A 15,345-nucleotide genomic window follows, 5' to 3' on the forward strand; every position below is an offset into this window, starting at 1 on the left:
TCTTAAATTTTCAAGGCAAAACAAGATGCGATTTTTTTTTAGTCAAGTTTATTGAATTTTTGAACAGTTAAATATCAAGGACATTTTATTGGCTCATTCTCTTTTAAAATCAGACAACAGAGATAAGGTAGTTGTGGTTACATGTAAAAGGTAAAACTGCTTTTCTGATTTAACCTCATTATAGTATTATTAACCCACAACAGTGAACATAATGACATTATCTGTATTGTAGAAAGTTCTTCATTGCTTTAGGGAGAGGCAAATGAGGTAGAAGATGCAGTCGGGAACGTCCCAACCTCTCCCTGATTTGCTGACGGCAAAGTTGACTCAGAGAACGAGGTGTCGCTGCAAAACAGACACAACTGATAAATGCGAATGCAGTAAAACATCACAAGTCAAAACTAAACATAGGTGACTTTAAGCCTCCAGTGTTGGTGTACCTTTAACTCACCTTCATAAATCAATAGGAAACCCTCTGTAAGGCTCCCTGGAGGAGCAACCTCAACGGCCCGTTTATACTGCAGGTTGCGTGCATTTACGTCTGCCCCAAATTCCAGCAAGAGTTTCACAATGCTTAGACAATCTTTCTGAGATGCCGCATGAAGAGGAGTCTCCATATATGAACCTCTCTGCACATTTGCACCTGTGATGGTGAAAACGCAATAAAATGGTATTCCAGTGTAAGTCATGGGGTGCTCAAACAGTTCCCAGAGAGACAATTTTAATGTTTTAATGTGTGAATTATCCTTCAAACAAGCTAAAACTAAAAAAAAATCTATAAAAAATAGCAATAAAAAAAAGAAAAAGAAAAAAAAATAGAAATAAGTTAGTTAGAAATAATCTGCCCAGGATTTTGGCTCATCCAGAAGAGGTTATTAAAAAAAGAAAGAAAAATTAAATACAGAGATAAAATTGTTAACTCGAATATTTTTTTTTATTATAACATATTAATAACAATTCCCAGTATTAAATACTGGCTTATTGTTGGGTAATTATTAAGATATTTTCTGTTTATAGCACTTATAAAATATGTTACGATTCGGCATGCCTTAACAACTATTACAGTTTTTCTTAGTCGCTTTGGTGCAAAAGCATGTCACTTGCTCAAAATGGATTGTTCATTCCTCAAAAGCAAGTATTCATGTCAATCAAAGTGTCAGTATCATCAAGATGTAAAGTCCTGACACCATTGTTTATGAACAAGATAGTCAAACGGCTTAGTCATGTTTTCATTATGACAGTTTACTCTGTACATTTTTTCAATGCAAAAAAGTAAGATGTTGGTGACACTTCTTGAAAATGCTCATGAAAGCACTAGATACTATTTGCACAGCCATTTGAAAACTACAGTAAAGTCAGACATCACTGCATTTAGTGAGGTATCTGAGTACAAGACACTGAATATGTATGTTTCACATTTTTTTACTGCATATGCTCTTTGCAATTCTAATTTATTCACAGCATTGTGAAAAAGAATAAATACATAAATAAATATTCTTATTTACAACAAACATTACAGTTTTTCTCAGTCGCTGTGGTGCGTTTCTCACAACACCAGTGCATTTCTGCACAACAGTTGATGCATTTCTCAAAACAATTAGTACAAACTGCAAAACCTAGCTGAGATTAGATTGTCATGTTTTCATTATGTCAGTTTACTCTGTAAATTTTTTTTAATGCAAAAAAGTCAGATTTTGATAAAACTTCGTGAAAATGCTCAAGATAGTACCATATACTATTAGCACAGCCAATAGAAAACTACAGTAAAGTTAGACATTACTGCATTTAGTGAGTGTATCTAGTACAAGACACTGAATATGTATGTTTCACATTTTATCTGCATTTGCTCTTTACAATTTGAATTTTTTCACAGCAGTGTGCAGAAGAATAAATACACCCTTATTTACAACAAACATAAACTTTCTTTGGGTTGAACTGTGCACAGCTGTAAACAATATTGCAGCACATATTGGAACTGAACCAACATACATACACAGGTCTGTAAATCATTCATGACACTGTTCAATTTAGAAGATATTTTCAGTAAAATAAAGATTTAAACATTTTTTTATAAAATTAGCTTGCAGGATTTTGACAACTAGTTCAACATTTTTGTATGTAATGACTCAAGTAATGAAATGAAGACTATTAGTTTTATATGGAATGACTATTCAGCATTTACAAGTTTAGTTAATTTTGACTGACATAAGCAAATGATAATGTTATAAACAGCAGAGAGTTGTAAGCAATTGATGCATGTTCAAACGCATCTGCAATGTGTTGGAAGGAATGAGAAACTGCTACCAGGATGTGCACAAATGACTAATTGTTTTGAGAAATGCATTAACTGTTGTGCAAATGTAAATAGTGTTGTGAGAAATGTACCAAAGCGACTGAGAAAAACTGTAATAAGCAGCAAATAAGTACTTTATGGAGCCTTAGTTAATGATTTGTTATCTTCAGCAATGGATCTCCACCACCACAGCACAAGAAAATCACAATACACTTTAAGTTTCATAGCTGATTTTAGGAAACTGATTTCGACATTATTTTATTAATTTATAAAGCACTACTTGGTCTTGCATCAGACTGTAGAGCTGTAAGTTTTTTTGTAGCTGTTAACATTTGTAGAGCTAAAAGATTTAATGGTTTTAAGCTCCTAGAGCAAGTGAGAGATACAAAATATTTATATTTTTAAATATAAATGACAAATCTTCTAAAACATGCAGTGTCTTCAAAGTATTTGTTTATTTTATATATAATTCCATTTTCCTTGATCATAATGTCATTATTGGTTTCAATCCATTGTAAGAGTTGTAAAAGCTGTTTTATTCTGAATAATTTTAGCATTGTCTTCATTTACTTCACTGTAAAAAAATTATTTAAGCATTTAGTCATGACAGCATGTTTTTAGTTCATTGTAACTTATTAAACTAAGTTAATCATGTTCTAACTTAATTTAATAAGTTATGCAAGCTGTCTTAATTCATGTTAACATAATATAAGTTCAATGGACTCATAAGGTTAATTTGAACCAGGATTTTTTTACAGTGCTGTATTTTCTTCAGAGGTGTATACACCTGTAAAGCACTTACAATGTTTAGTCTGATTGATCGATTGATTATTGGTAATAAGATAAAAAATATAAAGAATAATTTGCAACAACTGGCTCCTTCAAACTGTATTCATTCACAGTGATATGTGTAACTTATTATGACAACTTAAATAGTTAATGATAATTTTCAATGTCAAAATAAAACATGTTTCATGATTTGATGCAAGTTGTTGAAACATCAATAAACTAAGAAATTAATTTATTTAATTAATTAAATTTTTTTAATTACCACATTGCATATCAACTAAAATAGAAAGAACAGAAAATATTGTAACTGTTAATTTTGGGCCATGTCAACTCTATCAAATCTGTCATAACAGTTGCTGAATCACCAGTAACTGTCATCAGACGTATTTACTGAAGCTCAATTTATCAAGGAAAAGGCCATCTCAAAATTAACATATACTTACACTTAAAACTTGTTTGTGTAGAAACCAAAAAATTCATTACACATTATCATTTTAAAAGTGCTCAGACATGTTTACCTCCATCAAGCAGCTTGCGGGCACATAGGAACTCTTTACATCGGCAGGCGGTGTAGAGAGGGGTCCCCATGTGAGGGATTTCAAAGTCCACATCCACACCCCATGAAACCAGCACCTCTACACACTTGCTGTGGCCTAAATGAGACCATAAAACCATGTCAAATTAAGTGCTATAATCAAGTCTCCAGTGCATCTACCAAACCAAAAAATGTGAAAAAGAACAACACAGAAATATATTTTGGTATATATTTTGAGCCTTTCTCTGCAAGCATGAGGACAAATTTACTCTTTAGATTTGGCTCTCCTAATCATGCGCGAAGGGGGTCTTATTACAATTGAACATTTTCTTATTACAACTGAATCCACTTACAATTGAATTAAATTTATTTATTTTTTTTAAAGGAAATGTTCCGAAGAATGCTGGTAAAATGTATATTTGTCTTTTTCTGTTTCTGAAACTTATCTTCATGCCATCATTTTGTCCGCCTTGTCATCCTGTTTGCCTGGTTGGTCACTCACAACAAATGATATCTTGGAGCTAATAGCTAGACTGCACAATAAAGCCTATAAGATCCATGATAGACTTTCTGGATGGACACATCATTGCTTTGCTCTATCACTCTCTAATGCTTTATCATTTCAAAATTACACCAGGAACACAGGGATTAAACCATCAAATTTTAAATAGTGCTATTTCAGCAGCCCTTTGTGCTTTGGCAATAAAACTTCATATAAGGACCGATCATTCCACCAGATCTGCAACAAATGGATGTTTGCCGCTACTGGCTTTTAAAAACTGCTATGGACAGAATATATTTAATGCTGCTCACTGAACAGCTTCACCAAGGTCAGATTAATACAGTTTAACACTGTTTCTGAAGAATGAGCAGTACTTTTTATCAGTTTATATACGGAGAATGTTTCCAATTTTCACTTACTGGATTCACAGAGACCAGAGCTACTGTACATGGTTATTGTAACACAGTCTGTGTAACTCATAAATGCACATTTATAATGCATTGTATATGCACTGTTAATATAATCCCATGGCAAATTGTAACATTTTAGAGTCTAATTCATATGAATTTGTCCAATCTCATTTGTGGATGATGGATGGGTTTAGGGGTGGGTTTTGGGGACACGCCTCGTTTAAAAAATTGTGCATTTTCATATGTATTAAATCATATGAATTTATAGTAATTAGCCACTTTTTCTGACAATATGTAAATAGTTTCCTCTTGTGATCAGGCTGTCACTGTTCTGGAAAGCAGCAGCAGTTTATCCACAATTGTTGCTAAAAGGGATACAACTCTGATATGAAATCAATTAGAATTATTCATATTATTTATTAAATTATCTATAACATTGATTTTATTATTGTCAACCCCAACCCTAAACCTACCTCTCACTGTAATGTAAAAATAGTTATTATTGCTGTACACTGTCGCAAACATTATGTTATATTGATGTGCACATGTAAAATATCCACAGCTGTATCCCTTTTAGATTTTACCCTTGTTTGCATTTAATAGGACACACAAAAATGCAGTGTTTTTGCAGTATTCAGGGGTAAATTTGACATGCTATAATAAATATAATAAATAAATAAATCTGTGGTAATTTTGAGTTGAAACTTCACACACTCAAGTGCTGCATGTTTTTTTTTAAGTTTTAAAAACAAGTTTTTAAAAAATTTTGACACACTGAATTATTATGGACAACTTAATTATTTTATTTTCAATCCACTAATATTTGTAAAAATTATTAAGTTAACTTAATTGATTTGTGTTGGGACAACATGATGCCATTGTGTGGAACCCAGAATTTTTTCTACAGTGCAGACAAATTCTGGAGACATCTGAGATTTATTTGACATTTTATGAAAAGGGGCATAATACTGTACGTCTCCTTCAAAAACTTTTGAGTGTCTATTAGGAAAGCAGCTCATTAAGGCTCATTGTGATTTGTGCAGAACTTCGCAAGGTTCCACTGCCAGTCTCATACCTACCCCTGCTGGCTGCCTCATGGATGGGTGAAGGCTGGAATATGGCCAGGGCTTGTGGTCTGGCATCGCTCTGCAAAAGCAGCTCTAGACATGCCAAACTGCCAGCAGAACAGGCACGAAACAATGGAGTCACTCCATCTATAGCTGTCACATTCACCTGAACACACAGATAGAAAATAAAACACTGACAATAAAACATGACTCACAAAATTTGACACAAAACTGACAAGAAGAAAATTAATTTTTAGAAAGTGTTGTATATCTCACATTTCATGCTGCATAAGAGATTATCAAATTGAATGTGGTAAAACTGGGGACTGTTTACCATTTAAATATAATACAATACAATACAATACAATACAATACAATACAATACAATATAATATAATATAATATAATATAATATAATATAATATAATATAATATAATATATTTAAAAGCAAAAGATACAATCTTAAAAAATCTATGACTTTTTAAAATAGAAATTATTAGTATTTTATGGAAGCCTATTTCTATACAGGAATATACAGGAAACAAAGAGTACAATTCAATACATTTTAACACCTTTTTCAAGACTCTTTCCACACATTTTAACCCCTTATGTCCACTTTAGGTTTCTACCAGAAACACTGGCGAGATTTTAACTTAAAGTATATTTACTATACATTAATGTAAGAAACAAATAAAAACTAAAACATTATTCATATGCTGAATAAAAATCAATTAAATCTACCTAATTCAGCAGGTTGGCGCCTATAGTTACTGCAGTAAACAAAGCAGCATGTCAAATCTAGCAGGATTTTATTGATTTCATAAACTACACAGCATCCTGATATTCGCGGTTTCAATTCAGGCAAACTTTAGCATACAACTATACATTTTATAATAAAAAATTATTTAAAATTTGAATGCATTTAAGACTTTTAATACTTTTTAAGGACCTTAAATGTCTCTACATTGATTTATAAACGTCTAATACTTTTTAAGACCCTACAGACATCCCGTGTTACAGGAAAAAAAACTGTGTAGAATGTGAGAAAAGTCAGAATTCTGAAAAATTTACTGAGAAATAAATTATTTATAATTTAAAACATCTGACTTTTAGGTAAAAAAATTCTGAATTAGCATTTGTACTTCAACATGTTGGGTTTTCTTTTTTGGTTTAAAAAGAAATAGATGAAATAAATGAAAACATTAAATGTATGTAACATTAATTATTAAAATATATGTATTAATTATCATGAAATATATGTCCTTTTATATTTGAAATACTATATTTTTTATTGTGATTTAAAATATCATGTATTAACAAACATAACTCTAAAAAAATAAATAAACAGAGTTTCACTGACAAAGGAAATATTTCAGTTTTACTGTTATAAAAGCTATAGCAAATAAATACAACAGATCAAATAAATTAGAAAATATATTTATTAATAATTATTAAAAAACTTATTTTATTTTATTACATTGCACTAAAAAAATGATTGATTGGATTTACAAATTTTTATTAAGGTAAGTGGTAGCAAACAATTTACATGGGCTGAAAATAAACAAACAAATTAAGTTATTAATTAAGTAATTAATGTTTAAATTCAGGCGACATGGTGGCTCAGTGGTTAGCAATGTTGCCTCACAGCAGGGTCGTTGGTTCCTGTCTGGGCCAGATGAGTCCTGTCTGGAGTTTGCATGTTCTCCTCGTGTTGACGTGGGTTTCCTCAGGGTGATCCGAATACGTGAATTGAATAAGGTAAACTGGCCTTAGTGAATAAGTGTGTGAATGAGAGTGTATGGGTGTTTCCCAGTACTGGGTTGCAGCTGAAAGGGCATCAGCTGAATAAAACATATGGTGGATAAGTTGGTGGTTCATTCTGCTGTGGCGACCCCTGATGAATAAAGGGACTAAGCCGAAGGAAAATTAATGAATGTTTGAATTCAGCCCATATAAAATGTTTGCAATCACTTACCACTTACAAAAATTTGTAAATTCAATCAATAGTTTTTTTCAGTGTGTAAAAATTTAAAAACATATTTAAAATATAATTTAAGAAAATAAATGAACAGATATTTTAATATAGCAAATAACAAATGTGCACCTTTTACTGTTAAAATGTTCAAAATAAAACAAAACAAAAATTGAAACTAAAATAAAAATAAATTACAAATAAAAAAGCCTAGGCCATTGCTAATCAAGACCTGTGAAATGAAAGTGTTACCAATCAGCCGTGCAGAGACTAACGTTGGCTCCAGCATCTACCAGCGCTCTGGCACAGGCAACATGGCCCCCTATGCAGGCCTCATGAAGAGGGCTAATGTGGTCTATCGTCAGCACATTCACACTGTGGCCCTGAGGACACATTAACATAATATTCATTTACTCACTGATGTGCAGGATCTTTGTTTTCCACATGATGGCAGCAATGCTCCTTCACTAATGTATGATGGACTGCAGCATTCAATTCTACACCAAATATGTATTTCATTGCTCATCCAGCAGAGAGCATGATATTATTAATACTGCGCATATTACAGATGTCTTATCTTACGGTTCAAGAAAAGGTCATTTAAATGAGAGATTGCCTGAGCAATGAGGGTCTTGAGGGCCAGCAGACGTCCTTGGCTTGCAGCATCATGTAGAGCCGATCGGTCTGCCCAAGACCCTGAAACACAATAAAAACAGTCATTTATCAAAAAGGAAAATCAAGAATTGAAATTAAAAGAATATTTGGTGTAAAAATCTAAAGAAAATCAAGAGGAAATGCTTCTGTTTAATGTTTTTTGTCATTGATTATTTTTATGTCAGTACTTTACTTTTTATATTAAATATTAAAAGTAAATAATAAATAAATATTTTGTTTTATTACTTTTCCTGTCAAATTACATTCATTCATTTTTCTTCGGCTTACTTTTCCAGCGTGTGTTTTATGCAGCGGTTGGCTTTCCAGCCACAACCCATCACTGGGAAACAACTATTAACTCTCACATGCACTCATACACAACAACAAATTTTTGTTCACCCAATTCACCTATAGCACACGTCTTTGAACTGTGGGGGAAACCAGAGCATCTGGAGAAAATCCTCACAAACACGGGGAGAACATGCAAACTCCACACAAAAATGCCAACTGGTCCAGCCAGGACTCGAACCAGCGACCTTCTTGCTGTGAAGCAACAGTGCTAACCACTGAACCACTTCAAATAACACATCCAATTTATTTTAGAGAAATAATAACAATATCTTAATACAGTGATATTTTTATCCAAGGGTATCATGTGATCAAAATCTTCTACCGGCCCATCCAGCGCATAATAAATTCTTTACAATTTCAGTTTACAGTTGTGTAACTTCACAATTACTTTACTTTTTTTTTGGAAAGTGTTTGTATTCTAGAAATGTTAACAATTCTAAATCAATCTCCTTGTATTTTACAAGCCTTTTACTGATTCCTGACCTCCAGTAAGAGGTTTTGGTAAGAGTGGTTTGAACTGATCTCACTGGTGTTTTCTAGGCAGTGCAGTAGTCTGTGTATTTGTCAGGTTTGTGCATCATCGGAGACCCATTTGATTTTGACTGAAGAGAAAAGATTTTTGACGAAAACATTTGTTTTTGAGCTGGAAGTTTAAGGTTTTTACAAGTTGGTGTAGAGATTTTGTCTATACTGTAGTTGTGAGTACATTGTGAATTGTTTCATGATTTGTGTTTTAGCGATTGAGAAAAACAGTGAAAGTTCCTACAGGTGTTAATTTATTATTATTATATATATATATATATATATATATATATATATATATATATATATATATATATATATATATATATATATATATATATATATATATATATATATATATATATATATAAACCTTATTTTATGACATTCACTGTTTCTATCACATTGTATTTTCATCATAAAACAATCTAAAATATGCCCTATTTTATAGCCTATATGAAATGTTTAAATATATAAAAGCATTTTTCATAACTTTACTACACAATACACAGTATTTTTATATACTGTATTTTAGAATAATATATCTATTATTCATTTAATACATTTATGCTTTGCTATAAAATTACTTAATATAAACAATATTATACAATATTAAAAGCATTAGAGTTTTCCATTTAAATTTGTTTAAATAAATATTTGTTATTCATTTAGTCATTATAATGTTTTATCAGACATTAACAAAATGTAATTGTATGTATATATACATATACATATATATATAACTGAACTGTAGCAGATTGTCTTGACCAAGTATGATTGGATGCTGCCATGTGATTGGACATGTATACCAAATAAAGAAGTTGGAAAGGTGTACCTAATAAAGCGTATCTAATAATAAAGTGGCTGGTGAGTGTTTATATATAACAACTAAGGATTTATATATATATATTCCCAAATGATGTTTCCCAAATGAAATTTTCCACAGTGTGTCTGAAAATATTTTTTTTCTTCTAGAGAAAGTCTTATTTATTTTATTTTGGCTAGAATAAAAGCAGTTTCTATTTTTTAAACTATTTTAAGGTCAAAATTATTAGCCCTTTTAAGCTATTTGTTTTTTCGATAGTCTACAGAACAAACCATCGTTATACAATAACTTGCTTATAACTTAACCTAGTTAAGCCTTTAAATGGCATTTAAAGCTATATAAAAGTGCCTTGAAAATAAAACTTTATGTACTGTCATCATGGCAAAGATAAAAGAAATCAGTTATTAGAAATGAGTAATTAAAACGATTATGTTTAGAAATGGTTGAAAAAATCTTCTCTTCATTAAACAGAAATTGGGGAAAAAATAAAAATGGGGCTAATTATTCAGGGGGGCTAATAATTCTGACTTCATTTGTATATAGTTATTTATTTTGAAGATGTATATGGTATTTTGTATTCGGGATGCACACAATACACCACCATCACAAAAAGCTGATATTTGCACACACCTGAGTCAATATCCAGAATGACAGCTGATGCGTTCCACACATCATCATCATCATCGTGACCTCCCTTCATCACAAACTACAGTAAAACCTTCAAAACACAACCAGAACAAACTTCCCTGAAGAACCACTTTACAAACCTCCACCTTTCAATGTCCCTTCTTAGTTTTTATCCTCGCAATCAAAAACAATCAATCTAAGAATCCACTTTTTTTCTTCTTTTTTCCACACTCAAGATATTGCAAGTCAATCCACGTACGCACGAATCATATCAAAGCACCAACCTTGGCTGGTTAACCAGCTCAGCAAGACTTCCACTTTGACAAAGCTTGTGTCCCTTCAGGAAAATGTTTCCTCCTTATATCATTCTCTTCAAAAAAAAAAAAAAAAAAGGCCTTAAAAGAAGAGTCACTGAAGCTGTCTGGGTTTTTTTTTATATCTGCACTGCCCTACTTAAGTTGCTTAGTAAATGCCAGACTATGGCAATCCCCTGTGACTGTTCCTCTCGCCCTGATCTTAAACTCGGAGAAGCTGTTTTCTGAGATGCTCCGCGAGACAACTTGTTTACACCAAAGCCTTCTCTGCTGTTTATAAGGCCCGGCTGCACCGTTCAGGATCCTGTAGACGAGCGTCTGCCTTCACAAATGCTTGATAGACTGACGGTGACTGTGATTTTTGTTGTTGTTGTTGTATAGTTAAAAAGGGGGAGGGGGTGCATGGCCTCAATTCTATTTATACAACACTGTAAACAGCAGCCTGGCAGCCATTCCTGGATTTGCGTCGCATGCATGCATATTTAGAGTGTGTGTGTGCTTGATGTTGTATGTGTGGTAATATGATTGTAGGATGCCTGCTGTGATGCAAAACACACAAAAGTGAATCTTAAAGAGCACGCTTTAGGAATGCATATGAAGAGCTGTCCTGAAAGTGTGTTTAAAATAGTATGAAGCAGAATTGGAATCACTGTTGTGGTTCTTGTCACATGCAGTGACAGGTATTATGGTTACGCTGCAGGAAAACCATTGTGCAGTAATAGCATTCCCCATGCTCCATATACAGTATACAGCTATGGGGGAAATGAAGAGGCCACTTGAATATTTCTGTTTCTCTGGATTTATTGGATTTTATATGTTGGTTTGAGGAAAATGTTAATATTTTTTGTTGTATGAAGGTGTAATAATGTTTCTTTCAAATTTTATATAAAAATATTGCCATTTCGAGCCTTTATTTTCAGAAACAAAGTCATTTGTCAATTTATTGGATATATTATGGCATGGGAACATTTTTTTCCATGGAAAATGTTACTATTTATTTTGTTGTATGAAGATGTGGTAATGCTTCCTCCAAATTTCAGATATAAATATTGTCTTTTTTGGCAAATGACAGTTAGTCAGAATAACAAATACTTTAATTTGTTGTGATTGTAAATCAGAGTTATTCTACCAAATAAATACAATATATAATACAATAAATCCTTACCATTTTGAGGCCCACCGCAATTGATTGACAGCCACGTATCGACATGTCTCTGTAGTAACACGTATAATCATATCAGTAAGACAATATGTGCACAAAGCAACTGGGATTAAAAAAGATCTGTTCAGCTGTTCAGCTAAGTTTAAAAACATTTTTAAAATAGAGCATGTCTGTAATGAATTATAGCAATTTTAGCATGTTTTCTTTATCACCACAGCCGCATGTCAGAACAATTTTAAAAGAAAATGCTTCAATCCCAGTTTGTGGATGATAAATAAGGTTAATTTTGTATATTATCATAAATATCCATACAGCAGTGGATATTAATGTGTATTCTGTCACATTTGCCATGCAAAAGTTATGCACGCACTGTGTGTGTGTGTGTGTATGTGTGTGTGTGTGTGTTTGCACAAACTTTGTAATTAAATTGTGTGTGACTCATCGTTGCAGAAAGGCTTGAATTAACTCCACAACAAATACATCAAATAATCATTGGGAAAGTTCTTACTGTGGTATTTCTCACAAACAATAAGTGAGATCTGCTTTCTTCATGTCTGTCACTGTGCTGTTTATCTGATGCAGCTGATCTGATTGGTACACTCTGACAGGCACGTGGGAATGGTGGGAAGGTAGAATTAAAGGCACAGGCAACAAAAACAATGTATTCAGAGTAAAACATTCCAATATTCTGAGAGCTATAATAAATAATCTGATGGGGGTTTTGTTTTTTGGAGACACAAAAGACTTATCTTAAATCTTGGAAAAAGGGTAAAATAGGTGCCCTTTAAATCTATTTTTGTTTTACTTTACTAAATAAACACTATCAGACCTTTGTAGAGCAAGCATTAACATTTTATCAAAACTCACACCTAACCAAGCCAGTAAATCCAGATAATTGTCAAGCGGTCTCCCAATTCTTTTGATAGCTGTATATCCATGCAAACAGGCCCAAACATTGGCAACTGAACATTAAATCCACACTCCTGCTGTGCGAGTGTTGGGCAGTGATGTAAGTGCACACATGCTCTACTTACCGTGCCCTTGACCATTGTCATAGAACTCAGCTGAAATCCGGGCAGCCTCCTTGCGGTTGCCTTTGATGATGTAGAAATGTGTGAGGAGATTAAGTGTAATTCTAACGAAAAGTTTGAAGCAGAAGAGCGACAGGATGGTGAGGTAAACATTGGACAGCTGTGCTGCGAATGGCCTGTACTCCTCTGTGGACTCTGTCATGGCTGTGTTTTGTGGCAGGATTAGCAGTGAGCGCTGGTGTATTTTATGTCACCCACAACAGTACCCCCAATGCACTTGGGTCCTTACTGCAGCTCAGGATTTGGATATCAAAAAGAGATATTTGGGGAATAGAAAAGTCTGTATGAATTCAGGGATATCACATAAATGCTGTGATTTTGTTGGTTGTGTAGTATAAAGAATATTAAATAAGTTTATATACAAAATGTCTAGTGCAAAAAATAACATGTCCAATGTTTATTATTTGGGTTGAAAGTAAAACAACAATGTAACACAGCTCTATTCTTACATTCAGTTGTATCATATACATTTTTTTCTGAGCATAAAAGGTCTATAAAAGGTAAGCTCCTAAGAACACTTAACTTAAATTTTTACTTTAAATTTGGGACACTAATACAAATAGGATTATGATGTCATGTGTGCTTCTAGTACAATACATTTAAAAAGTACAACTTATTTACTTGGCGACATAGTGGCACAGTATAGTGCTGTCGCCTCACAGCAAGAAGGTCGCTGGTTCGAGCCTCGGTGGGGTCAGTTGGCGTTTCTGTGTGGAGTTTGCATGTTCTCCTTGCATTCGTATGGATTTCTTCCATGTGCTCTGGTTTCCCCCCCAGTCCAAAGACACGCGGTACAGGTGAACAGGGTAAGCTAAATTTTCCATAATGAGTGTGTATGAATGTTTCCCAGAGACGAATTGCAGCTGGAAGTGCATATTCTGCCTAAAACATATGCTGAATAAGTTGGTGGTTCATACTGCTGTGGCAACCCAGATTAATAAAGGGACTAAGCCGAAAAGAAAATTAATGAATTGTTAATAATTAAGTGAGATGCATATTCTTGTACTAAGTTTGTACAAATTTACAATGAAAAAAGCTTTTATATTTTACAGTAAGACAATCAGTTTAAGTTTATCAGATGATAAATTACATACTGTGCATTCAGGGTGAAGTTCATTTCTAACATGAAAATTTTATTGCCAAAACATCTACAAGAACAGAGAGATGAAACATGTTAACATGACAAGTTTCATTTTTTTTTTTTTTTTACATTTATTGTATAACAGAAAGATACATTTGGTACACATCATTTACAATAATAACCATTACATTATTTACAATGGTGTCAATAAAGAATGAAAAAGACGAAAAAAATAAGAGAAAAAAATAAAACCAAACAAAAAAAAAATCAAACAAAAAACAAAGAAATGTCAATAGGTTAACTGATCAGAGGATAGACACAAAATAGATAAAGAAACTGAGAGTGAAGAGGGCAAAATAAGACTTTTTTATAGATTTATTAGATTTCCTATACATATTCAGGCCCATAGCCAGCCTGTTAAAAGGGGTGGTTCTTTTTTCTCAAAAAGTGGACGTTTTTGTATTTATTTGTCTCAATTTATGTGGTTAAAATACTGCATTTCAGTTACAGTTTAGCCCCTAATTTGTGCTGGAGTATTTTGTTGGATGGTTATCATTACCGCTTTTGACTTCCTACATTTTTGTCAAAGTGTTTATCAAACTATCTTTTTATTTACAAAATTGCATGTTTCTTTACAAATGTGCATTTAAACTGTATAAGTCATTACAATTTTAAATATAATATAATAAGATTAGAATTTTAGAAATCTAAAAAAAAAGAAAAAATACTTATTTTTTAAATGCTAATTTATTATAATCCATCATAAAAAAAACTAACAAAAACAATAAAAAATAAGCAAATCTAATAAAAAATTTAAAAATTTGCAAAAAATAAAAATAAAAATTAGCAATCTGTTAATACTTGAATACTTCAATCTGTTAAAACTTGTTTTAAATTAAAAACTGTAGCCTATATGCAAATAACAAACTGTCCAGCTTATTTCCTCAATCAGAATTTGTCAATTTAAAAAATAAATGTCTTCTTTTATTGGTTATTTTGTTGGTTATTCTTCTTAAAGCCTTCTTCCATTGGTTATTTTCACAATTTATGAAGGCATGCTGTCAAAGATGGGACAAATGAGCTCATATAGAGGCCACGTTAAAATGGTGATAATCATTTTAAAAATGAGTATCCTTACTTATAAGGAA

At 32.4% G+C, this 15,345-nt stretch overlaps 1 protein-coding gene across 2 annotated transcripts; it reads right to left on the minus strand.

Moving 5' to 3' along the window:
- Positions 1–34: 34 nt before the first annotated feature.
- asb5a (ankyrin repeat and SOCS box containing 5a) lies at positions 35–13,276 on the minus strand. 2 transcript variants are annotated; one of them, XM_087280483.1, is made up of 9 exons: positions 11,003–11,210; positions 10,834–10,919; positions 10,553–10,640; positions 8,186–8,265; positions 7,845–7,952; positions 5,609–5,762; positions 3,601–3,735; positions 452–643; positions 210–345 (listed from the first exon to the last, which is right to left on the minus strand). In XM_087280483.1, the coding sequence occupies exons 3-9, from the start codon at positions 10,620–10,622 to the stop codon at positions 218–220; spliced, it is 867 nt and encodes a 288-aa protein (XP_087136609.1). In that variant the 5' UTR covers positions 10,623–10,640; positions 10,834–10,919; positions 11,003–11,210; the 3' UTR covers positions 210–217.
- Positions 13,277–15,345: the final 2,069 nt, after the last annotated feature.

The sequence above is a fragment of the Danio rerio genome, chromosome 14, assembly GCF_052040795.2.
Source record: "Danio rerio strain M-AB ecotype USA chromosome 14, GRCz13ab, whole genome shotgun sequence".
In the NCBI taxonomy this organism is placed as follows: Eukaryota; Metazoa; Chordata; class Actinopteri; order Cypriniformes; family Danionidae; genus Danio; species Danio rerio.